Consider the following 27,047-nt stretch of genomic DNA (forward strand, 5'->3'; position numbering starts at 1 on the left):
GTGCCTTCGGTTGACGAGGGAGTGTGTAGCAGGGCGTGGGGTCATCCCACAGATGACATCCTTCCCTACGTTCATGTCAAATTTGAGCAAAATAAGTGTCAGTACCCAACCATGAGGCCCGGGAGGTGCCTTCGGTTGACGAGGGAGTGTGTAGCATCGCGTGGAGTCATCCCACAGATGACATCCCTCCCTACGTTCGAGCAAAATAAGTGTCAGTACCCAACCATGAGGCCCGGGAGGTGCCTTCGGTTGACGAGGGAGTGTGTAGCATCGCGTGGAGTCATCCCACAGATGACATCCTTCCCTACGTTCATGTCAAATTTGAGCAAAATAAGTGTCAGTACCCAACCATGAGGCCCGGGAGGTGCCTTCGGTTGACGAGGGAGTGTGTAGCACAAGTGACATCCTTCCCTACGTTCATATCACATTTGAGCAAAATAAGTGTCAGTACCCAACCATGAGGCCCGGGAAGTGACTTCTGTTGACGGGGGAGTATGTAGCAGGGTGTGGAGTCATCCCATAGATGACATCCTTACCTTGTCAGCTTGTTGATGGGGTTAATCTCTTTGGTCATGTGGACAAGGCGTCCGACTTTGGACCTGACGGTACCTGGTTCGAATCCCAGCAAGAGACTCTGAAATTTTATGGCCGCCACATTTCAAGAGATGTTTCTTTGACAGTTATGAAACTAATACCATTTCGTGTGAATCACTTTTAGCCGGCACGATGCCTATAGCGACTTGCAAACGACAAACACCATTCAAAATATAAAGGAATTTATTTCATCATGTGATGTATATAAACTAAATGAATAATGAAAACCTTGAGCCCTACATTGGTGCCCTAATTATTATGGCTTGGGTACTCGGGTCGTAGTCTAGTTTAATCACAGTCATGTGATAATGATGAGTATTCTGGGGATATATCTCAATAATTAAGTACAACAACTAGTACATAAATTGAAACGGACATTTAATACTCCGCGAAGTAGGAAATTTGGGTCAGTGAGTTTTACGCGGCGTTTAGCAATAATTCGGTAATATCACACCGGATACCAGAAATGGGCTTCACACATTGTATCCACGTCTGGAATCAAACCCGGGTCTTCGACCTGATTAGCGAATGCTTTAACCACTCCACCGCCCTGAACAAATATTGTGTATGATGAAGAAATATGCTGTATATCATGAGGAACACAAAGACCAATCAGTAACAAACATAATATTAATATTGATATCCAGCAACAGTGTCCAAGCATAGATTATTAATTTTAGAATAATTAGCATTGTAATTGCATTGTACAGGTAAGAGATTCTTGAACGAGTTGTTTTTTTATTTTGCTGGATGGCGTCAAGTCTTTGCGTTATTAAGCAGATTTTTCATGTCAGAAACAGACAAGCAGTTTTATGTGTTCGCATCTGTTGTAAATAATGAAGCCGCACAATCAAACTGTTCTGGTCCACTAGGATGCAGCCATACGTATTTCTGCCATAAAACATCCTGAGGTTCCCTTAGAATACCAACTACCAGTCCCTGACAGACAAAATAACTCTCTAAAAGTAATCACATACAAATAAAACGTGCATTATAATGTTCTAAGATTTTATGAATGTTCTTGATGCAGTTGAAGGCACGTTGCACCAGGATATATACAGCGGTTTTAACGCAAAGTAGAAGGGTCATGTTTCCCCATCATGTGTCCATCATGTGTCCATCATGTGTCCACGATGGTCCATAGTTATACAACATATCTATGTAAAACAGTAACTTTATCAAGCTTTGAGTGGAGGTAGATATCTCTGAGATAAATGGACAGTTTTCATGCTGAGACACGTAAGCATATATTCAACGGTGTAGACACAACGAAACACTGACCAGTTTTAACCAACTGTGTCCTTTCGGCCCTGATTGGTGCAAGGTATTTCTGTAAAGGTAGCGGTAAAATGTAACAAGGAATAACATCTGAGAAATCTCATAGTCCGTGCTGAAGGCACTTGGGACCAGATTGCAGTTAAGTGATCTCGATACAAGGAACCGCTATCACCATTGTAGCACCTTCTTTTCACATCTTCTCTTCATTTCACGAAAAGCTGCCAGAAGCGTGGTATTGGTCCGCTAACAAGCAAATGACATATCATGAATCTGTTCACATTTAAAACATTCCCAGTTACTGTCTTTACATAACAGGTCTGTTATGACAAGAGTTAATTTGGTTTTACGACGCTTATAGTAAATCACAAATATGACAAATGTTGCTTTTAGCATTATTCTAGGAAAATCACAGCGGGGACACCATTAAAAAAGGCTCCAAACATTGTATCCTGTGTCTAGATTTTCGAAGCTCTCTCTAGAGCTAAGACAGTCGTACGTTACTGTTAATATATGGCACTTACGACTATCGTATCGCTAAAAGGGCAACGAAAATCTAGGCAGTGCAGTTAAGTAAGATCCACGTACCATCAGGCAAGTTGATAATAGAATATTCCATAAATACAACATGTTTAAGTCGAATATGAAAATAACATCAACTATTTGACTTCTTAATATCAGGACTATCAGTGTAGTATAGTACGAGGTATGACATGGGTCATTTTGGCTTCAGTAGCGATGCCAGTTCTATCCCGTTAAGAAAAATTGTCAAAACGGTTAGAATGGTGGTTCTGCTACACATGGCTCTGAAAAGACAGCGCTTTGCTCATAAGTCGATTGTGCTTAATTGTACATTTCCCATGGAAGAGAAATTCTATTTGTTCTTTGTCGCCCCGAAAACAGCTTTTAGAAAAAATCACAGGTACCATTGTTAATAAATGTAAATAAATAGTAAGAAAAGTAATTATAAAGTTTTTCACATAAATCCTCGTGGCTTGTACACATTTGACAAAAACAGTATTTTCATAAGTTTTGCACATAAATCATTGTGGCTTGTACACATTTGAACAAAAATATCTTCATAACGTTTTCACATAAATCCCCGAGGCTTGTACTCATAATTACGTGTCCGACCGTCACACAAAAAGATTAAATCCACACCGTGTGATGCTGCTGTCACAGATAATCCAAAGACTGACACAACAAAGAGGATGCTAGGGAGTATAAGCATTGCCCTCTCCAACTCCAGCTGTAATGAGTCTGCCTATTCTTGATACAGCGTATCTTGATTCCGTTAAACATAAAAGACATTATATAATGGTGGACATTTGATGAATGGATCATTTGAAGTCAGTGACAACGTCAATCTTCGTGGAACTAGTAAACATGTTCTGTCCTATTGGTAAGACATGGCATAAGGGTCACTTATCATTGAACCAAGACATCTGGTGGAAGTCTGAAGGGGGTCATGTACCTCACTTGGTTTAATCCAGACTATCTGTTATTTGACCAGGGTATCTGGTTGAGCTGGGCCAAACGGTACCTCGAGATCTGACTATGAACATTGGGGTCATAGACCTCATTTGTCCTGGCGTTGATCTCCTCCAGGCGACGCCCTATGTCTGTCAGTGCTGACTGGTTCCGCTTGACCTTGACCTGTTCCCTGTTGTTCTGGTCCAGGAGTTCTCGAATGGCCATCTCTTCCCTTTTCAGGATGGTCAGGTTCTGCTCGTTAGTGTCACTCTGGTTCCTAAAGTGGTCGTGGAGGTTCAATAAGGCACCAGGGATGTCGCCATAGGATACTCCACCCATATCTATGGCCGGCCCGCGTAGTGGGTCCCTCATGACGTCTGACAGCAAAGCCCCCGGAGATACCTGACCCCTATACTTGCCGCTCGAGACGCCACGCCTGTCATCAAGAATACTCCCAAGATTTGTGGGGGGTGTTCTTTTTTGCAAAAGCGAAAGTCGTGATTTATCATACCCACAATCATTACCAATCGCTAACCTACCACCACCAAGTCCCAGTCCATTCAACTCTCTTCCTCCAAGACCACTCCTGTCATAACCCCCAACTCCAATACCTGACCCCTGATATCCCCCACCCCCAAGTCCTCCCCGTTCCATCCCCCTCAGACCCAGCTCTGCCCCTCCATAACCTCCACCAACATCACCTCCTCGTCCTCTAAGGTGTGCTGAAGTCAGTCTCATTCGGGCATGTTCAGGGGTCATTCCATGTAGCCTTGACCTTTCGCCTACTAATCCTGACCCCTGTCTGAAGTCCCCCTGACCAGCTTCACCATCTGTTGAGGCGATTTCTTCATAACTGAGAGCCTGTGATCTTAACAGGACGTCAACCAACCAGCCGTGGCCTGTTTCCCTGAGAACTGCCAGGAACTTCCTGAATGTCAATAAATCCCGACCGCTTAAACTCTCGATGAGGCAGGGAACTTGTTCATCAGTGTCCTTGAACTGAAAGCATATCATAACCAGTGACTAGGAAATTAAAGACAGGAAAGTGAGGTGAAGTGAAATTGGATTTTACGCCTACCTTAAGAATATTTCGCTCATATGACGACGAGCATGCGTCTATATGTGGCTGCTTGCAGAAGCCCAGACTTAGGCTGAACCGTATGCCATCTTAAATCCTTATATGATAAATATTCTTTAACGGTATATAATTTTATATCCGCATGGCATAGCTACTTAAGCACCATATCATCTTAAATCCCTGTGGTATAGCTTCCAGAACAGTGTAACATCCCTCATTTCGTGAACGGACTTGTGAAGATCTGGGTTGAAGAGATCTTCAGTAACCCGTACTTGAACTAAAAGGCGACTAAAGGTATCGGGTCGACAGACTCTGTGACTTGTCGTATTCCAATAGTATAGATCGATATCGATATTAATGATGTTGATCGTCGGTCTATCTGGTCTAAAACCGCCGCCATAGAACCGGAATACTGCTGTGTAAAACCAGTGAATGGTGCACCATCTTATAAAGTGTATTCTCAAACGCTATCATCCTAAATGGTATAACGTCTCAACACCTCCCGTTCCTTACAGAATCACACACGGGGGTGAGCTTGATATATACTTATATTATTTAAAACTCACCGCCAGCTGCCGCTTGAAGTATTCACTAATCAGGCCATTTTCCCAAAGCTTCTCGAGAACAGTAGGCGAGAGGACAAGATGGCGGGACAGGAAGTCAGTGTTCTTCTGCAAAACGTTGCTTACTATTCGGTTCTCCATGGCTTTTTTCTTCAGCAGATGACGATTCCCATAATATTTGGCCTTCGGTTGTCTGTAATCAGAAAGATCCCGGTACAGTGGAGTTAGCAAGCTTTGGGAAACGCGGGAATTCCTCCCGTAGTCATATTTCGGTTTGAAGATCGTTATCGGGCGCCATGGAAATCGAACACTTTTCTTCATTGCGTTAATCTCACCGATACCCGGGTGGGTTCACAGGTGGGATATGTGACCATGATGAGAGAACAGTACTGTTCTAACAAAGATTTAATAAACCCCCGTGTCAGCTGTATAACAACATACGCATACTTCAATATGTATAGCGAGAGCGTATAGGTAATCCCATATTCCTGTCCAGCGTCATGCTGAGGGTCTTAACAGGTGGGCAAGGCATATGCTTTAATAAATCGATAAACAATGTATGTGTTTTTAGATTTGCGGGTGTTAAACAGCACTTCGTGCTCATGGGCTGTATTTGGAACCGAACTCTTCCCTTTAAAAATATTTCAACAAATTAGATGCGGTAAATATACTATTCAATATTATATGTGGTATTGCAAGTGAAATATAAACAAAATGTGATTTCAGATTTGCGGTCGTTATCGACTATTTGATGCCCAGAAGTTGCATTTTCATCAAGTTGCGTCCTACTGTTACTGAACCAATCAGATAGCAGCATACATACTATTCATTTTAAATGTGCTAATTTAGGTGAGTAAATAACATAATGACTTTTTTATCAAATATTTCATGCCAAATGTATTCATACCTGTCATTCCCAGTTATGAACGTCCTTCAACCAATCAGATTGCGGGACATGGCCGATACATGTTACGTTTCCGATTAGAGGATGTTATTGAGTGTTTGATACCGAGACTGGATTTAAAACCTGCCAAGTCCCATTCATTCATTCACTTTTGACAGCCACTCACATTGCAGCACATGGACCGTCCATGTTGTGCACAAGTGTAGTAATTAGGGGGAAGTAAAACACGTTTCCGCTTAGAAGGTGTTATTGAGTAGTTGATACTGGGTTTGGGTATTGAAGCAATCTAATTCAAAAACTGATTTGAAACAAACAAACTGCGCCACCGACGTCTATTCAAGTCGCAATACGGCCAAACTAAAAACGTCGACTTATCAGGTGTTCCACTAATCCGATTTTCTTTACCTCTCCATTGCAAACAAAATGTCACATTATCGTGTCGGTACACAGGGTGCAGTGTATCGCAAAGGGGTTCTACAAAATCGATTCAATTAATTAACCGATTTCCGGCACACGTTTATAATCTCTTTTGAGTGGCATTTGTAGAAGTTGGAAGTCACGTAGAACAAGTATTTATGGATGACAACTTCTTTGATTATAGAGGACAATGTGTGGATACAGGTTCTTCTATCGTTTCCACGTCGTGATCAGCTAGATTTAAAGAAGTTGTCATCCATAATTATAAACTTGTTTTATACGTTTAATCAACATGACGTACTGATGACGTGTAAGGTACGGATGTCGTTTCGACGTATCGTGACTACGTGATAACATAGTTCTTCTATCCCTTTGACCAACTCGTGAATCAACGTACGGAGTCTTTCTCGGAAATACTTTGGTTAAACAATTCTTGTGAGTAGACCATAGTGGCTTGTTACATAAAGTGAGTTTGAGCTATTGGAGCTTCATGGCGACGGTGTGTAGACCAGACAATCCAGTGAGCAACGGTTTGAGCATCAATCTAAGCAATTGGGAACTGATGACATGTATCAACCAAGCCTGACTACCCGATCCCGTGGGTCGCCTCTTACAACAAGCGTTTGTTACTGTAGACACATTCTAACCCGGGTCGTCTCTAACGTAAAGTAAGGTCGTCAGGGTACATTTAGTCAGTCGCTCAGCGTATCAAGACGGCTAAACCAGTCAAGCCGGCCAGACTGGAATTAACTCTTCAACAGAAAATCCAGCTGATTAAATATGTTGATGTAATTTCTCGGCCTACTCAGAAAAGTCTTGTGCTTAAGTACCAAATTGCCAGACAAACAGTTCCGGACATTTTTCAAAAAAAGCGTCAAGTGTATGAAACTGAATTCGAACTAACATCCATTCAAGAACAAAACGCGAGAACGAAAATAGTAAATATGACAAAATAACACACTACTAAGGCTACTGTACGGAACACGGAAGATCATTCTCAGTTTGAAAAACGCAAGCGTTCTCTAAACCGGCATGCCCCATATACTGGCATTTTGCGGGTCCCATTGAATACCGGTTTAGAGGACTTCCACTGTTTAGTCTGCCATTGGTGGAACCTAAGAACTATATTTCTAATCCACATACCTTGGCGTGGTGGCGTGTGGTCCTGTGCATAAAGCTCAGGTCACATTCAGGTTAAGCAACGATGGGCGCGGACAATGCTCGGATAGGTGACCACCAGCTTAACTCCTGAGAGTTTCTAGGACTTCAGTCATGCCCAATAACGAAGCACATGACACATGTGGTCTCGCCTTAGGCAAGTGAGTTGTTCAAAATTGCCTCTGTTCACCCAGCAGAAAATGGGTACCCGGTGGAAGAGGTGACTACAACCTTCTAGCACCTAACAGGCAGCATGGGTTATCCGGGGTAATAGTATGCCTGCTTTGGCTGTTAGCGCTATGAGCATTCACCTAGTGAGTGGAGTAGTCGCAATATAAATGGACATATTATTATTACCACCTTGATGCTAATTTTGCATTGAACGTCCACGCGGAGTAGACGATGATGATAATTTTTAATAATTTAGTTTTAGGTGTCCGAAATTTCAGTAGATTCGTAAAGAAAAGTGTGGTTTTAATTTGAATATACTGTAATAAACAAAGCCAGGTTTGTCCGAGAAACAGGAGACTCAATGCACACACAGCAGCGTTCATGACACATTGTTTTGGAGAAAATCCAAGTAAGTTAACAACCTGATATTACAGCCCTAATGACGTCGCCCTCGCACTCTTGGGGCCACTTGAAGACCGGGTCTAGACAAGGAAATTAACGTTCGGCATCGGCCTAGGACGCTGTCTCCTGTTTACGTGATAACGAGTTGTTAAATCTTAAAGGTTATGTCAACTAACGGACCTGCTGTTGCATAGCAGCTTTATGTCGTAATTTCTGTTTGGTTAAATTTATATACATCTATGTTAGCCTGTTTGTAGAAACAGTGACAGGCTGCTGAAAATTACCCTAAAATTAACCCAAATTTAATTTGGCATCCTGCTGTAACTATTTAATTGACATCATAATTTTTCATCGGTGCGACATGTCCGTTTTGTTATTCCATAGATTCAAAATGGACGTTCAAGACGTTGGATTACCAAATCGCAGACGATCGAGTTTGATCAGTTTTTGTTTGAGAACAGACACAGTATAGCGGTGTTTGGTGCAGAAGCGCGTTGAAATTGTGCTGAAAGAGTCAATAATGCGATGGTTTGCTAAATCCTTTAAGCTATTTACGGCCATTGTGTACTTGCCAAGGATTTTACTATTGCATTGAGGTTTTCGTACTGCGATGACAATTAAACCGCTATCGAACAAACCAGTGGGCGACTGTAGGAACACGACTTGCAGTGGTCATAGTTAAGGTCACGATGACACATGAGCCTGGTGTTATCTTGATCGAATTCTAATAATTCAAACCTGTGAATAATAGTATGAGCGCGATCGAACACGGTGGCAGACAGCCATCACTGACACGCTTTGTAACCAAATCTCTCTCTCTCTCTCTTTCTCTCTATCTCTATCTCTCTCTCTCTCTCTCACACACACACTCACACACTCACACATACCATGTTCTAAAGATTCGATCATCGACACCAGAACAGCCCCATGCTTCTACACAAATCTCGGGAAAACACAACTTAATTATCTGTTTGTCCACCCACCCCTCTGGGGCCTCGTCGTGTATACGCGCGTCCATGGCCGTCAAGCTGATCAATACAGTCAGGCATATCAATTGATTTTTATTGATCTAAGGCTTTCAACGCTACTCAAGCGTTATGCGCTCAAGGGTGCACCAGCAAACAGGCCTAAAACACAATCCGTGTCTCATGGAAACCACGACTAGTGCTGTGTGCGAGAATGTGAAGTGGTTGCAATGTCAATATTGGTTGTACCTGATCAGTTTTCACCTTCAGTATGATCGTTGACCGTGTCTTAGACAGACAGTTTTGTTGCTAATCATTCATGAAGTATCAAATGACTTTAAGACGATTCATTTAGGAAATGAAGTTTTCGGATCGGTTCAGTCATCAAATCGATAATTGTAACGTTGCCGGAAATTAAATGCAACACTTGGTTAGAAATGTCATGTGCCATGCTAGATTTCTCATGACATGTATGTTGTCATGTACACCTGGACAGGTACTCCTTCATATGCCAGTGTGAATATGTTTGGTTAGCCGAGGACTTACACACAGATAGCCTAAGCGAACACACACATAACAACGCTGAAAGGGCACTTTTAATTGATTGGTATTACTGTCTGCATTGTTCGATTGGAATGTACCCATGAGATTCGGATACGATATTGCATACTACCTTGGTGACTAATATAACTGTATCAAACGAGGATGTTTATATAATATACACTGTCCCTATGAGCTAGCGTTGTATCGCGAGATTAAACCATTTTGTGTATCGTCAATATGCACATATAAGTACTGCATTTTCATAGTATCATAGCTCCAGTAATATTATCTCTTTATGGAAATATTCATGAGCCCCACCAGGTAATGGAATGGATATTCACTGTTGGTGGTTGCCATCCTATCTCAAGTTGTGCTTCTGGTTTTATTTCAGTCGTTACATAGTAAAGAAGAATTTGACCTTCTAGAAAGTTGGTCAGGGAATGGACTATTCTATCTTGACCACATACCTCGTGCAATGACAGCGTGTCCACTAACTGCCCCGTAAAACAAACGTAATATCTCGCGCGTTCTGGCTTTGCTTCGCGTTCAATATGGCGCCGATTTGTTTGTGTCCCATCACAACAATGTTCTGCTTGAGTATATCGATAAACAGTGTTGAGGGCAACGGGTACCGTGTATATGTGACTGGTTTCATTCATTCAGGTTGAATGCGATCTATTTAATGTCGTGATCAGGCTCGCACGCTGACGGTGTCAACGAAATTGCTTGTGGGGGTATCCATAGTCAGTGGTGGATTAAAGGGAGGGTGTGAGGGGTGGGTGAGTGGGTGTGTATGATTGCGATTGGCTTGAATGAGGGGTAGGATAAGACGAGGTTAAGAATGTTTCGGGAGAGGGAAATTGGTAAACGATCGTAAGGGTAGGAACGGGGTTATGGTAAACTATCGTAAGGTTGGGAGGGTGTTGTTGGTAAACTATCATGTGTGTTGGAGCGGGTTATTGGTCTATCGTATGGATGTGATGAGGTTATTGGTAAAATCGTACGGGTGGGACCGGGGTATTGGTAGACCATCGTAAGGATATGAGCGGTATATTGGTAAACTATCGTAAGGGTGGTACCGGGGTATCGAAAGTGCAGGAGCGGGTTATTCGTAAAGTATCATATGGGTGGGAGCGGGGTAATGGTAAACTATCATCTAGTAGGAGAGGGATCTTGGTAAACCATGGTTAAGGGTATGAACTTGATATCGGTAAACCATGTAAGGTTTTGGGGTTGGATTTGGGTAAATTATGGTAAGGGTAGAAGCTGGACGTTGGAAAACCGCCATAAGGGCAGGAGCGGAAGACTGGAGTTGACAGGGTAGTAAGAGATGGGGGTGCAAGGGACAGGCTTAGTCTAACGGCGCTAATAGATTTGGGAAAGGGGGGTGGGGGTAAGAACGGAGTGACAGCCGTATCAAGGTTGGAATTGGTTAAACGTTCTTACAGAATAGGAACGGGTTGTTGTACTAAGTAAAGGGTATGAGGGGGTCACATTTAAAGGAATAAACGGGATGAGAGAATGTGGGGAGCATTGCCAAAAGACGATGTAAGAGTCAGAAAAAAGGGAGATAGGACAACTCGGCAACACCGTCATCAGGGTAACTAGTCTTAAAAGGGACATTTCACTCTTTTGTATACCAACACATTTGCATTTCCTATGACCCATGCTCCATCGCTGACTTATGAAGTAAAATACTGATATTGGAAGATTTATACTTCTTACTCCGAGAATTTATGTTATTTTTTCTTGTTCATGTATGTTTTGGCATGGAACGTACAGGCGTGCCTAAATATTATCACTTTCCCGTCACAAGAAATACAAGAGTAATGAGGTTCAGAAGAACACAAATCAAAGTACTGTGGCCTTACTTGCGCAAATATTTTCTTGGCACCAGTCCATATTACGCGAGTGTCAGAGATCACTCTCAGCATTCACTGATCCGTCAGTCACAATGATGTACGTCTGCGGACAGATTGTGCAAAATTGTCTATATGCTCTATCCATAATTCCAATAATATTTATCAGACAAACATATGTATCACTCGCCCGCTGAAATCTGTTTGTTTGCTAAGTCTGGATCGCAGCGACCTACTGGAGGCGTGACCCGTCGCCTGCAGCAGGGTAACCGTCGTGTTCAAGTGGAAGAGCATCGCCACTCTGGGGTGACATAAAGCGTTTATTTCCCAGGAACTGGTAGGGACAATTATTCTGAAAAACTCAGTAGAGAGCAATTATGGTCATATTACGTAGATCAAAGGATGGCAGTCTATCACCTAATGCTAGTTCGGCTAGCTTTTTACTCTCACGTCAGATCCTGTCGATGTCGTGTTGAGAAGAGTATATATAGTAGTGTATAGGCATTGTGTGTGAGCTCACGATGCAGTTGGTTAACCCCCAACGTCGCCTTTTGTGTTTATTTGCTAAATATCACAGTTGATCTAAGGAGTTAAACAGCTTTCAAAATTCATAGCAATGATGTTGTCCCGCAAATAATATTGAATTTGGTAGTTCCCACACTCCTGTGGTCGTGTTATCGATTCCAATATCATCAGAATGGGAATACTCTGTGTGAAAGGCATGTTGCTCCCTCTGAACAAGCCAATCGCGAAAAATGATTCGACTGAAGAAAATAATCATCCGCCTCTGTCCGTGATTAATTTTGACATTTTGGAAATGAATTGAGGCTTCCTCTGTCGTGGTGCCAATTAGTGGAGTTAGGGGGGATAATTACTGGATTAATTCGCAGGCTTTCGGCGATATCCTGAAAGCAATTTATCATAGCGGTGGTGGACAAGAATATCACAGATCACGTAATTCAGGGAGAGATAAATTGATCGATTGCTGGTTGGACATCTCGTACGCCGGGCGAGCTGGTGGAGAGTGGAGTGTCTAGACATCTTTCACACGATATCACAGCGAAGCGTTTCTTTGTTAATACGCTAATGACTAAGGAAGTCACACATATTTTACCTTTTTGGTGGTAATTATTCGTAAGGGACCAGTCTCTGAATAATGAGACCGTAAATGTGTGCCACTCGATTTTAGGGACAATGGTGGAGAGCTTTTCTAGTGACTGATTCTAAAAGCCGGTACTTTCAGGTTTTTAACGAACGAGAAACATGCTTCAGCACAACAGTGAGGAGTGTTTTGCCTAATCTTCACACAGGTCGCGATAGTTTGCCTCCGATAAGAATTTACTAATGCGAACTGGGTCCCGTCGGACTTGATCCTTTGAAAAGAAATCCTGCAAAGCCCTGATGAATACTGATTACGCTACAGAGTTACCTCCCTTCGAATGTATACCCGGAAGTGTCAAAATATTCCGGGAGATCTAAACATGGCGTCGAGGGAGTTACTGGCTTCGGACATGAACATCTCAGCACTAACTATAGTCTCTTGTCCGATGTTCCCTGGTAATCCGGATCACTGTGTAAGTAATCATGCCTGTGTTGAGATAAGTGCTCCTTTATTGATCGTGTGTTAGTCTCATTAACATGTTGCAGATTCAGTTTATTTGATGGCACTTGGATAGCGAATTGTACAACGGAGTTTCGTCAAAGTAGCATTTCGCAATAGTGCATACATGTACGTTGATTTTATTTTCAGATATTACTCACAGTATGGAAAGTTTAGAAATATTCGCCCAGAAATCGATCAAACATGGCTTTTTTGCATTTATCTAGGTCTTTAAAATGTTTAAAATGAACGGATTTTGTTTAGATTCAGATTTGTTACCTGATCTTTGGAAGTTTGGTATGTATCAGGTACCTGATCATAATTGTCGCAAAAATAATATTGAAATACTATGTGTTACGAGTCAGGCATTTAACACATTTACTTGTATGAGTACATGTTCTTAATGTCTTACAAGGTCGTGAATTGATTTCATGGTAACGGCTTTCCACTTAAGCTTCATCACATTAAGATTATAATACCACAAAACAAATGGTAACAATGTTGTAAGTTCACTGAACATGCTCAGTCAACTTTATCTGCTACATCTGATAAAATGCTACAGAGGGATATTCAAATGTCAGGACATGTATTTTGATCCTTGGCACTATGAGATTCTGTTAATTGCAGTTGCTATTATATATCAGATATTGTTTCAGAATTTATCTGAACAGGGCCCTTGGCACATACACTATATATATGATACAGTTTGATATGACTCGACCCTGGGCACATGCAGTTATGAATGGGTCCGAGTGTCACAGCGCTACTGCCCCCAACAGAGCACGAATCAGGGCCAGCGTTGTCATGGGGTGTGTGTGACCCTTCTACAGGTCCATGTTTCAGGAAGCCACACAGAGAAATTTTAGAATTTGTTGAAATCATATTCTTCTCACCATTTCTGGAAGATATGGTGAGTGAGTAGAACTTAAAGGCACATGACTTTATAACAACTTCTTGTTATTACATAGAGAGATGTTCCGGTGTCTGTAGATTCTTACACCGTTGTCCTGTGCAGTGTTATTGCCAGAATATTGACCCCTTTCTAAAAGAATCATAAAGATTGTTTTTGAATTTTCCTTGTTCTCGACACAGTGGTCATCGGATCCCTTTTTTATTGTCAAGAACTCCCAAACCATGAAGACCTGGCTTAAAACTGTTCTTCAGCATCACATGCTTGTCATAAGAGGCGACTAACAAGACTGGGTGACCAGACTCAATGACTCTTTAACCCATGTTGTATCTCACTGATTCCCAGTTGCGTAGATTGATATTCATGTTGTTGATCACTCGATTGTATGGTCCAGACTTGATTATTTACAGACTGCCACCATGTGGCTGAAAAAATGGTTAGTGCGGCATTAAACAGCAACAAACAAAATGGATTATTGCTCAGTACAACAGATTTCATAAGCTTTCTCCACGCGAGATTCCATTCCTGACTTTGAGGTGGAGTGAGTTTACTTGTCTATGGGTGGGTCTGTGATATGTCTGACATATAGTGACTCAGAAGCTTGTTTTAGTCCATCTGGAATGTACTTCAAGGAAGGACAATCGGCAACTGAATTCTTCCTTCATAGTAAACTGGATATCAGTTAGGGAGTTGACATTGCTTAACTAGTTTGTAAAGTCGTCTTTGATTGCCGTTCTAGAAGGTGAGGACATGAAACATAAGGACAATTGTAAGGATATACATACAACATGTATGTGCAATGTTTCAGTTTCACCACTTGCTTGACAATGACATTAGAATTTATGTTGAACAGATTAGAGACAGAATGAAATACTTATAAAAAACAGATTTTCTTACTGAGGTCAAATCCCGATAACCAATTTGGTATGGTATTTGAAATGATTGAAGTTACCTTCAATTGAGATTTGGAGAACACAGACGAGAGTCTCAGAAAATTTCTTGATAAAACAAGGTGACAAAAAGATAGACCTGTACAGTGTTTCAGTGTGTATGTTGTATTTTTATACAGATCTCTCTCCACCTGTTTCATTATTCATGCAACAGACATACTGGACATTTCCCGGATGATCCAGTGGATCCTGGCTATTCATGGACAATAATAATGTTTGTTAGTCGATAAATATATATTCTGAGTCTTTTCAGTCCCCTTGGCCATTGAGAAGGGAATAATCACATCTTTCTGAATTTGTAAGCATGTATTGATTTCTCTGTCATAACTCTCAAATATTTGATTATTTTATCTGGTAATTTTGTTGCTTGTTTGCTCTTTGTTAACACTACGGTGAAATCAATACCACTGTGGTGATCTTAATGATAGTTTAAATGATGACGGTGATCATGGTGAGGATTATGATTTGGTGTGTATTTACACTTTCACAAAATCCATACCACTACAGTGGTGATGATGATATTGATAATGATGACAATGATGACTTGGTCTTTAATAACACTTTTCCAAAATCAATACAAATATGGTGTTGTCAGTGATATTTTGGGTGATTGAGTGAGTGAGCGAGTTTAGTTTTATGCCACACTCAGCACACATTCCAGCTTTAATCCATAGGTGTCTGAATAATTGAGTCTGGACTGGGCAATCCAGTGATCAAGAGCATGAGCATCGATCTGTGCAATTTGGAACCAATGACGCTGCAACCAAGTCTGCGAGCCTGACCACCCGATCCTGTTTGTTGCCTCTTCCGACAAGCATAGTCACCTGTCGTGGCAAGCATGAGTTGCTGAAGGCAAATTCTACCTCCAACCTTTACGAGTCTAATATTACTTTGGATGGTGATGATGATCAAAGCACTGGCAGTAGTACAATGCAACATTGTCTGGACCTGTTGCAACGAAGAATTGTCCCCCTTAGTTATACCAGGATCTGCTGACTGTAGGTTTCATTCCCACATTACTCCTTAATTGGTTGAACTTGATTATGAATGTTGGGGTAGTATGGATACAGACGATATAAATATTCCCCCTCATCAAACCCATCTACCCCCACCCCATCCTATTGAATGGTGAGGTAGCCTAGTGGTTAAAGTGTCTACCTGTCTTGCTGATGACCCAAGTTTGATTCCCAATGTGGGTACAATATGTGAAACCCATTCCTGATGTCCCCAATGTGATATTGCTCCAGTGTTAAAACTTAATAAAGGCATTCACCCATTCACACAATCTTCCTATTTTCAGGGCTATCACCCATACACTCACCCATCTGAAATGTTTATGAACCCTTAATTTTCCTGTTCTGTATATAACTGAAAGAATACTGTGTACGATGAACAAATGTGCTATATATCATGAAGAACGCTAAGAACAATCAGCAATAAATATAATATTAATATTGATTTTCAGCAACAATGTCCAAGCATGACATTTTGCAATCAATCTGAGAATAATTAGCATTGATTTGTTTGTGTGGTTCTCAGCCCAGGCAGTTGTGCACTTGTGATCAAGGAAATTGTTGGTCACACTTCACTGAGCAGAAAGAGCTAGTTGTCAGGAAATTGATGTTCTCCTTACCATAACACGTACATATCTGTCGATAAACTGCGTATTTGTGGAAAATGTACGGAGCTGACCATGATTTTCCAGTAATGTTGAGTTTTTTTAGTACAAGCCTGAAGCATTCTTCAACCAAAGAGTCAATACTTCCTGCATTCTGCAGCAAATTTTTAGGAATTCTGCATCCCATTTTTCAAAATTCTGCAGTTTAATTCTTTAAAACAAAACAAAACAAAGAAATAATTCTTAAACACAAAGCTATAACTGTTTTAGAGCTTCATGACATTCAAGGAACAACCTGTAGTTCATTTTTTCTTGCAAGATGTTTTTCTAGATTTTGAAAGATGATCTGAATCAGTACTGTTGTGAGTGTGTTCAAGATTGACATTTACAAACTCTAAAAAATATAGGTTTGTTAGATAGTCAATCTTGATTCAATGTTGAGAATGAGTAAATTCCAAGGCAGAAAAATGACAAATTTTGCAAGTATTCTGCTTGAAAATGCATTTTTCATTGATAAGATGTTTTTCTGCATTAAAAGGTAATTTCTGCAATTTATTCAGCAGCAACGGAATCCTGGAGGGACTGAATAGAGTACCATTTTTTTATGCAGTTACTTGTGTGTTCTTTTCATCTGCCCTCCTTTTTGTAACAATGCTTTTAACTGACTGACTGATCAAACTTTAAGTCAATGTGAGCATATTTGACCCAGTTGAGAACAGATGCAAACCGGAAGAAGTTTCAACTTTTGTGATACTATCTGCTAACAGTCTAAAACAAATAGCTGTTAGACTGACTGAACATACTGAATTAAGAAATGTGTTTGAAATCTGATGTTACGTTTTAAAACAAAAGAACTGATTAAGTCGTCAGAGTTAAGCATGTTTAGCCATTGGATCGATGTTATAACCCCAATTTTGAAAGTCATAGGGTCCCCTAGTAGTCATGGTAGTTTGTCACCCAATTATATGCAAAAGTCATAAAAAGGCAAAATCATGTTAAATTGTATTTTGTTATGTTTGATACCAGTCATGATATTATAATTACATAATACAACCTTTGACTCAGGATTACTGTTACCTGTTTTAACAAAGTATACATACTACATTAATGTATGTTACCACATCACCTTCGCTGGCGCAGAAAGTGAGTGAGTTTTGTTTTACACCGCATGCAATATTCCTTATTTGTTGATGGTCTGTAAATAATCGTGTCTGGACCAAACTTAGAGTGATGGACATTGAAAAGCTGTATAAATATCAGGTCACCGTAAACACATGGTAAATGATCGGAGTGACCCAAGAACCTCAGGCACCTTTTTTTATAGAAATAAAATGGTCATTACCATTAAACATTAATGTGGGTTTTTTTGAGTTGGGAAAGAGTACAACTAGTCATAATTGCCATCAGCATCAGCATCTGTCTGTCAAAGACTGTTTCCCTGTCATTCTGACAAGGGAAGATGAAGGTAGAAAAACTTTGCATGCCCCACAGGATTCAAGTAAGTTGTGCAGTCAAGTACAATTGATTAAACTTTGGCAGTAGCTCAGTTCAGTACAAGGGCACTATTATAGATAAACATGGTAATTAAAGACAAGACATAGCATGCAGGTAATCAGTGGTAATTACTGCACTTTGCATGCAAGGACCACCGTATGAGACTAGTGATTAGTACAGTTGACTGATGGTTACTACACCCAACTTACTGGTCCGCCCTACAGTCCCTGAACCCGTGGGTTCAAAAGTTTTTTTGAAAGCCACTTGCCACAGGACAAGTGACTTTAAGAAAGTATGTTGTTGTGAGTAATTTTCCAGTTGCCCTGATTTTTATGACATAATCAAATTATAACGAATAAATGAACATGGTATTTGATGTTAATGTTTGGTTGACTATTTATTGAGAAGTGATAAATTATTAAATAGCAAAGAAAGAAACTCTACTTTATTATCAGTGTTAAACTTAATAGTTAATTTTGAGCAGATATGATATGAAATGAAATCCAACTTTATTTGCTGTTTGAAACCCCAAGCAGAAATTGTCTAGTAGCTCGTGGACAAGGTAAGATACCTATATTTGATTGCCTCAAATGAAAACTGACTTGTCCTGGGCATCAGGTGATGGGACTTTTGAACTCCTGCTGAACCTCATTACTTTCCCTTAGGCATCCAGCCCTCTGCAGTGCTAAAACCCTAAATGAAGCAAGTCTAGATTTCCTCAGGTTCTGAGTATCTGGTTTTCCTTGGGTTCCTGTTCATTTCTTTGTTTTGGTCTTTTTTGTTACAATCAAAATTATATATTGAGAGAGTAAAAGTTCTGTTAGTCTACCACTTCTTACCTGTGATTATTACACTTATTTTACTTGTGATTACTAGTTAGAATGTGTTTACATCACCTGTTACCTACATGTATGTTAACTTCTTTGAGGAACACTTTAGAAGTTACGAAGTACAGTATTGACCAAACTACATTGATAACAATTAACTATTTGTGAGTTCAACGTTTTAACAATACATATTGTGAAACAGGGATGATCACGCAAATCTGAATTGAAACGTGCACTCACAAAAAAGAAGCTGTTATCCATAAACATGATAAAAATTTTTTATCAATATTTCGTTTATCTATATTATATTACCTGTGATTACCACTACATTATCCTAATAAATACTTTAGCTTACCAGTGATTACTAAATTGTTAAGCTTCACAAAACTCGTAAGCCTAAGATCTCGTAACTTTTCTCAAGGCATTTGCACTTCCCATGTTACAGTATACCAGGTACAAAAGTTATGAGGTCTTATAGCTAAAATGGATAGAATTATCATTAAAACGACCGCACGTTATCAGAAATGAGCGGGCCACTGTAACTTGATAATGCCCGCAAAATGCTTGACGACGGGCTATTATCAAGCCTGTTGTTACATGACATCATATGTAGTTCAACTGTTGAAGGTCAGTCACCTACGGCTCGTTTAAACTTGGGTTCATTACTGACCATATATCTGGCTCACATTCGCCACGGTGTGCCTGTGCCATTATGCACTTTCCTGCCTGTGCCAACCATAACAATTGTACCATAAATGACAACATACAGCAAGGAAAATATCAACTGGAAGTCTAATGTTGTTGATCACTGAAAACAATGGCGCCTTGTAGTATGAGAAAAGGTCAAGGTCGAATGTCGTCACTCTCAATAGTGATGTCATTTGTGTTGTTCTATGACGTGTCTATATTTGTAAAATGTGTGTCAGTGACCTCCGTCGTTTTGATGTTGACAGTAAATGCTTCTACACCGATGCCGCTGTTTTTATTCTTATTTTATTAAAAATTCTATTCATTTTAGCTATAATAACGGTAACGCTGTTTTTCAGGGCATTATCATTTGCAGAAACCCTCGGTCTTTTCAACTGCACTCCTTCGTCGGGCAGTTAATGAAAGACCTCGGGCTTCTGCAAATGATAATGCCCTGAAATATAGCATTACCCTTATATTAGACTTATGAGAGTTGATATAATTGTTATCACTTGGGTGAGATTCTCTATATTTTTATAGTTACTGTGACTTCTGTAATTACCCAGCAGTAAGCTTGTTTAAGCAGGCTTACCAGTGTCCATGCTGATTACTTAACTACCTGGACCCATGAAGATCAGGGTTAGAAGTGATCTTCAGTAACTCATGCTTGTTGTAAGAGGCGGCTAACGAGATTGGGTGATCAGGCTCTGTGACTTGGTTGACTGTATCCCAAGTGCTGTTGATCACCAGATTGTCTGGTTCACACTTGATTCTTACAATCAGCTGTCATATAGGTGGTCAAGATATTTCATGGATAGATCTTTAATCTTTTCCACACAACATTTCGGATCATTCATCAGGTGAACTGACAGTTCATGAAGGCATCTGAATGAACTGCCGAAACATATGGAAAGGATTAAAGAAGTTTTATTCATACATTATCCTGGCCATCTATAACATTTTTAACAACATCTGAATGCCGCTGAAAGACATCATGCTGCCATATAGCTGTAATATTGCTGAGTATGGCGTAAAACTAAACTTCCTTCTTACCTGTGAATCTTTGAGATGACCCACTTCTGCACTGTTTTATGAGTGAATGAGTTTAGTTTTACTCTGCACTCAGCAATATTACAGCCATATGGCGGCAGTCTGTAAATAATCAAGTCTGGACCAGACAATCGAGTGACCAACAACATAAGCATCGATCTGCGTAATTGCAACCAATGACATGTGTCAACCAAGTCATCGAGACTGACCACCTGATCCCATCTGTTGCCACTTATGACAAACATAGTCGCCTTCTATGGCAAGAATGGATTGGAGAAAGCCTTTTCTATCCCGGTACCTTCACAGGTCTGTTTTATGAATCTGAGAGAAATTGACTTGTACAATATATTGTGCATGCTTTATCATGTTTCGTGTGAATGAGATGTGATGAAATTTCTGTGTTTTTATCATTCCTTCTATGTATCATTTTCATTATTCATTCATTCATTTGTAACCTGTGGAAATGTGGGTAAGAATTGGTCTTCAGCAACCCATACTTGGCATAAAAGGCGACTGTGCTTGTCGTTAGAGGCGACTAACGGGATGAGGTGGTCAGGCTCGCCGACTCGGTTGACATGTGCCATTATATCACATTCACAACTGCATTGATCACCAGATTGTCTGGTCCATGCTCAAAATCATTTGAAGACTGCCACCATATAGCTGAATACTTCAGAGCGAGGCGTTAAACATCAAACAAACAAACTCTCTTTTATTAGATGCAGTTTCTTTGACCATCTTGATAATTCATCTCTAGATAATTTATTTTGTGCATTTTTTACGTATGTGCAGGATACAGTGGTTCTGGTGAGGAAAGTGGCAGCTTCGTTCTCCTTCATTGGATGGTGAGTGCTTTTTCCATGTTTATTACCCACGTGGTTTCGTATGGGTAGTTGCATACTAATCTCGTACGTCACACGAGTGTTGTATGGAGTTGACTTGTTTTGTATGGCATTGACCTGTGTCGTAACGACTTGACCTAAGATTCTAACGATTTGATTGGATAACCGATGACCTGAATTACGCCACACTGTCACTAAACTTCATAACAAACACATGAATTCATTCATTCTACAACATATTTGCATTGATTGTGAGTCAAACCGAGACATTATATCCATCAAAAAACATAAAAAGAATGTTTCCACCAGTGATATTAAATGAGTGAAGAAACTGCAAACCAAGAAATGGGGTGCTGTGGAGTAATTTACTCTAGGAGGTTGTTGGAGGCAATGACAACTGACATGCATCGTGACATCAGTTACCAAGGGAGCAGACTTAGTGACATCATTACAGTGTGACCTCATGTAAAAGTGTAGAACAGTACAACATTCCTCTGCAACGTCTCTTTGAAACCATAAAAATAACAAAAACACGCTACTTTGTCGTTTGATGCATATAAAATGTAGGTAATGAATAAAATACCACACTCGGTCTTGTTGCATAGAAATTATACAAAACTTGTGACATTCCTGTTATCAGGAATCTGACCGAGCCAACCTCAGGTCAGATGCCAGGGGAAGGACACTTCTTTCATATAATTCTTATGAAATGAGACCCCTTGTAGTATTCTTTATTAACTTCTAAGGTCAGACTGAAATATCAAAGCAACTCTTTACTATTGCATGCTTAGGGACAAACTATGCTATTTCTTGTGAGTGAGTGAGTGAGTGAGTGAGTGAGTGAGCGAGTGAGTTTAGTTTTACGCCGCACTGAGCAATATTCCAGCCATATGACAGCGATCTGTAAATAATCTAGTCAAATCTAGTCTAATAATCTAGACCAAACAATCCAGTGATCAACAGCATGAGCATCGATCTGCGAAATTGGGAACTATTTCTTTTGAGGGGCAGAGTGGGGTAAATACACTTTTGTAAGATGGGAGAACTATTTTGTGTGTGTGTTCTCTTTTAAAGACTCAGTTTGTCCACCTGTTTTCAAGAAATTGGCTCTGGTAAATAGCTGCTAAAAGACTCTGATCAACTCATTAGGAAATGGCCGTCTCCTCAATATGCGCTAAGTTGGTTTGGGTCCAGATTCTGTGACTGGCATGAAGTGCTAAGGCATGATATCAATTGCTTTTCTGCTAGACAGTCCTGCAATTATCACAACTGGTCAGTCTTTGTCCCCTGACTCTGGCGTTGTTACAGGCTTAGGGATGGTCAGCTTTATCATGTCTCGGTCAGCTGGATCAATATGGACAGGCTTTGCATTATCATAAAACTCACTTGATGTCTTAAAGTATCTCACAGATGTTACAAAATAGGGAAATTTTCACCAATTTCACAAAATAGAGAAATTCTCACAGATTCCATCACTGTTTACTCAGTTGAGTTTTTTTGAATATGAAAAATACCAAGATTGAAATAACATTAAACATATTTACTGATTTGATTTAGTACACTTCACTCTAATCATGGAACCAAATACATGTATGATAAAACATGAATTAACATGAAATTTCAGATTAACCGTTTTATTTTGAAATTATTAAGTTTGGTTTTATGGTAGGTTTTTAAGCAGTGTTCCAGCAATATCACAGTACAGGACACTAGAAATGGGCTCTCACACATTGTGCCCATGTGGGGAATCAAGTCTGTCCGTTGTGCATGATGAACAATGCTTTAAACACTTGGGTACTCCTGCTCCTGTGTTGGGATGGTTTTAATCAAATCTTGAAGTGATGTAGAAGTGGTACTGGTAGACCTATGAGAGTTTAAGAGGATACTTAACTACGTTCCGTTTAATATCATTATTATTTAATGATTACTAAAATCTTTCACAAGTTTAATAAAATGTTGTTTCACAGAAGCAAGTTTAGCATTCTGTTTATTACTCGACAACATAAATTGATAGAAACTGCGGCAAAATTGCAAACAAGGTGAAGACTACCAGCTTTTCCGAGTCAAGCAAGGTCTAGAACCCTTGGGACAGCGGCATTAGCATTGTGACGTCATAACTGTGAAGCCTAATGATGTCATGCGTCTAGTGGTATTACACCAGTGTAATATTACCATAAAAATATTACACCACAGTATCTTCCATGGGCGAGTAATAAGCAGTCTTCTGAAATGACATATTTTGTCATCAGTCCATTATGCAAAAATACAGTGACATTCACAGGGCTCGATTTAATGCTTTGCTTGTTTCACTGGTGCCACCCAATATTACAGAAGAAGAAGCCCATTTCCGGTGTCCCCCACTGCGATGTTGCTGGAATAGTGCTAAAAGCGGCGTAAAACCAAACTCACTGACTCACTCACGTAAAAAAAGAAGCGAAGCCCTAATTCATGTGTATATGGGCACAATAATTCAGAACAAGTTAGAAGTTAAATTTTTCATTTAAGAAATAATCTTGTGGACAAAATTTCATAAACCACCCTAACAGAATTTATTTTAAGTTTTGTTTTCTCCTACCATGCTCCAAGGCTCTCCATAACTTGCTGATTGTTATGTTCTTGTTTGCAGTCTCTTCATGATCTTCGTCATCTGGCTCTTCAAGAAATACATCGTGTTTACTCAGGTAGAGTGACCAAAACATTTCTGCTTAATCTAAACCAGCAAATCTAATAACACATAGCCTAACTAATGTTTAATTGTGACATGAATCACATAAATGTTCAGTATTTGTGCTTTTAAACTCTTCCGTCTGAAATGCTTACATCCTTTAACTTGAAGTTATTTCTATACCAATATTGTTTAGACTTAAAAAGTCATGTGACTCTTGTTTGTTCTTGTGATTCTTTATATGGAAACATCTGCAGCTAATCATTACTCCCAGTTTTCTGAGATAAAGAATGTAGTATGTGTGTTTGAGACTCCATGAGTTACCTCCCCTTTAAACCAAGATGGCTTCTGTTGCAGAGGTTGATCCTGTATCTGAGTATCAGTGCTCTGTTGGACAGCATCTCCTATCTCATGGTAAGTTGTGTCTTCTCTAAACATGGGGACTCTCCATCTTGCTCTGACCTTGTCCACAGGACCAATAGTTCTAGTTTGGGAGATTTCCATCACCATTTGAACACAAGGGCCTCTCTTAGCGCTAAGAGAGACATAGGTGCCATACATTAACATTAACGTATGACTATCTTAGTGCTAAGAGAGCTTAAAAAATCTAGCCCCTTATGTCTGTACTGGGAACCTTCTACCAGATTCTTATCTTTTAATGTGTTTGCTGACATAGTTTTTCACTAACAACATTAGAAATGTTAGTCTAGATGCTGTTCATTTGACTGTTCCCCATCTAACTCTACTAACTGTCTCTCTTCTTCATCTGATGCTTTCAGGAACACACAGAGGTTTGTAGTTGTTTGTTGTGTGCCCCATACTTGATCCACATTCCTTAATGTACCCCCCCCCCCCCCCCCCCCCACCTGTGCCCCCAAATTCCATCCATCTGTGTCCACACTCTTCGTTACTGTCCATACTGTCACAGATGGCTTTATATCATTCTGCAAAGTGGGACTTGTCTTCCGGAACAAATTTCCTGCCTGTTTATGTGACAATTCTTCCAACGTCAAACGTTACAGATCTGATCTGAAAACCTTCACATTCAAGAGAGCATGTGACATAGCACCTTTGAGCAGTTATCTTGATTAAGGTCCTGTAAAAATGCCTAACTTACTATTACTATCTTATGCACCCAAAAACCCACCACCACATGCCCCAGTCATACACTCACCAACCTGTGCCCACAAACAACCTTGTGTTCAGTCTAAATGTATTCCTTGTGAGACAATTCCTACAGCTCAGTATTCCTTGTGAGACAATTCCTGCAGATCAGATAACATGCAGTCATGTTTTCTGTGTTCAGTGTACAGTATTAATTGTGAGACAGTTCCTACAGCTCAGTATTAATTGTGAGACAATTCCTACAGCTCAGATAACATGCAGTCATGTTTTCTGTGTTCAGTGTAAAATATTAATTGTGAGAATTCCTACAGCTCAGTATTAATTGTGAGACAATTCCTACAGCTCAGATAACATGCAGTCATGTTTTCTGTGTTCAGTGTAAAATATTAATTGTGAGACAATTCCTACAGCTCAGATAACGCGCAGTCATGTTTTCTGTGTTCAGTGTAAAGTATTAATTGTGAGGCAATTCCTACAGCTCAGATAACATGCAGTCATGTTTTCTGTGTTCAGTGTAAAATATTAATTGTGAGACAATTCCTACAGCTCAGATAACATGCGGTCATGTTTTCTGTGTTCAGTCTAAATATATTCCTTGTGAGACAATTCCTGCAGATCAGATAACATGCGGTCATGTTTTTTTTGTTCAGTCTAAATGTATTCCTTTTGAGACAATTCCTACAGCTCAGATAACGTGCAGTCATGTTTTCTGTGTTCAGTGTAAAATATTAATTGTGAGACAATTCCTACAGCTCAGATAACATGCAGTCATGTTTTTTGTGTTCAGTCTAAATATATTCTTTGTGAGACAATTCCTGCAGATCAGATAAGATGCAGTCATGTTTTCTGTGTTTTCAGTGTAAAGTATTAATTGTGAGACAATTCCTACAGCTCAGTATTAATTTGAGACAATTCCTACAGCTCAGTATTAATTGTGAGACAAGTCCTACAGCTCAGATTACATGTGGTCATGTTTTCTGTGTTCAGTGTAAAGTGATCAATTTTAAGCCTTTTGTCTATATAATGAAATCATGAACAGGTGCCAAATTCCTTTGATAAACATTTGCTGTTTGTATGATTTTCCCTTACTGTAGATAAGTGAGGTTAAATGCCATTGTACAGAAGTATGAATTTGATCCCCTGATGATACAGACTGCACATATGAAGAAATAATGAGCATCAAAGTCGCATGTGTAAATGTATTCCTTATGAGAGCACTTGTATAGCGCAGATACCATCAACTTTAATGAATTATTAACTATTCCTATCGCTACCAATGTGGCATGCTGTTTTCTCAGACTGCACAGAAATTCCTTTCTTTCTGAAAAAAAACCACAGTAATTTTCAGTCCTTTCTACTCGTAACTGACAGTATTTTTTATCAGGAAGAGTGCAACATCTTTGAAGTCATATATAATTGTTGTACATTTCCTGTGTATTTTCAGAGTGAGATGATTCCTGATAGTAAGCTGTGTAACTTCCTAGGATGGTGGTTGACATTTTTTGGTGAGTTTTACTCAGCCATACTTTATTCAAAGCTCCAAAGAGAACATTTTTGATGTCTGTATTCTAGTCTTACCTATATACACTAATGGACCCATGAGGATCAGTGTAAGAATTTATCTTCAGCAATCCACGCTTGTTGAGCGATCAGATTGCTGACTTAGTTGACATGTCATTGTATCCCAACAGCATAGATCAATGCTCATATAGTTGATCTCTGGATTATGTGGTCCAGGCTTCAGTATCTAAAAACAGAGCGCCACCATATTGCTTGAATATTGCTGTGTGTGGTGTTTAATAGTAAACAAAGAAACTGTGAAAGGTGTTGTGTCTTCTTGGCTGATATCAGAAGTTTATGTTGGTCTGTATGTAATT

The 27,047-nt window shown here is 39.9% G+C and overlaps 2 protein-coding genes across 4 annotated transcripts in view; one reads left to right on the forward strand and one right to left on the reverse strand.

Moving 5' to 3' along the window:
• Positions 1 to 759: 759 nt before the first annotated feature.
• On the reverse strand, positions 760 to 10,153 carry LOC137282345 (uncharacterized). 2 transcript variants are annotated; one of them, XM_067814091.1, is made up of 3 exons: positions 10,011 to 10,153; positions 4,987 to 5,176; positions 760 to 4,341 (listed from the first exon to the last, which is right to left on the reverse strand). In XM_067814091.1, the coding sequence occupies exons 2-3, from the start codon at positions 5,122 to 5,124 to the stop codon at positions 3,364 to 3,366; spliced, it is 1,116 nt and encodes a 371-aa protein (XP_067670192.1). In that variant the 5' UTR covers positions 5,125 to 5,176; positions 10,011 to 10,153; the 3' UTR covers positions 760 to 3,363. The 2 variants fall into 2 exon arrangements, with proteins under 2 accessions (XP_067670192.1, XP_067670191.1); XM_067814090.1 differs by lacking the exon at positions 10,011 to 10,153 and having other exon boundaries at positions 766 to 4,341; positions 4,987 to 5,462.
• A 2,706-nt stretch (positions 10,154 to 12,859) lies between these two features.
• The window catches only part of LOC137282347 (cyclic AMP receptor-like protein A), a 40,558-nt gene continuing 26,370 nt past the window's right edge, over positions 12,860 to 27,047 (forward strand). The window contains exons 1-5 of one of the 2 annotated variants that reach the window (XM_067814092.1): positions 12,860 to 12,976; positions 21,331 to 21,383; positions 24,007 to 24,061; positions 24,403 to 24,459; positions 26,615 to 26,675. In XM_067814092.1, coding sequence (XP_067670193.1) covers positions 12,884 to 12,976; positions 21,331 to 21,383; positions 24,007 to 24,061; positions 24,403 to 24,459; positions 26,615 to 26,675 — 319 coding nt within the window. In that variant the 5' untranslated portion in view covers positions 12,860 to 12,883. The remainder of the gene's footprint in view (positions 12,977 to 21,330; positions 21,384 to 24,006; positions 24,062 to 24,402; positions 24,460 to 26,614; positions 26,676 to 27,047) is intronic. The other variant, XM_067814093.1, reaches the window with a different exon arrangement.

Source organism: Haliotis asinina, chromosome 4 (genome assembly GCF_037392515.1).
Source record: "Haliotis asinina isolate JCU_RB_2024 chromosome 4, JCU_Hal_asi_v2, whole genome shotgun sequence".
NCBI classification, from domain to species: Eukaryota; Metazoa; Mollusca; class Gastropoda; order Lepetellida; family Haliotidae; genus Haliotis; species Haliotis asinina.

Bases quoted from the DNA above. Each gene is read 5' to 3' on its own strand.
- LOC137282345 (XM_067814090.1), bottom strand. From the start codon at position 5,304: ATGAAGAAAAGTGTTCGATTTCCATGGCGCCCGATAACGATCTTCAAA. The intron at 4,342-4,986 runs GTGAGTTTTAAA...ATATGCTTTCAG, and splicing joins ACTTCAAGCGGCAGCTGGCG to TTCAAGGACACTGATGAACA.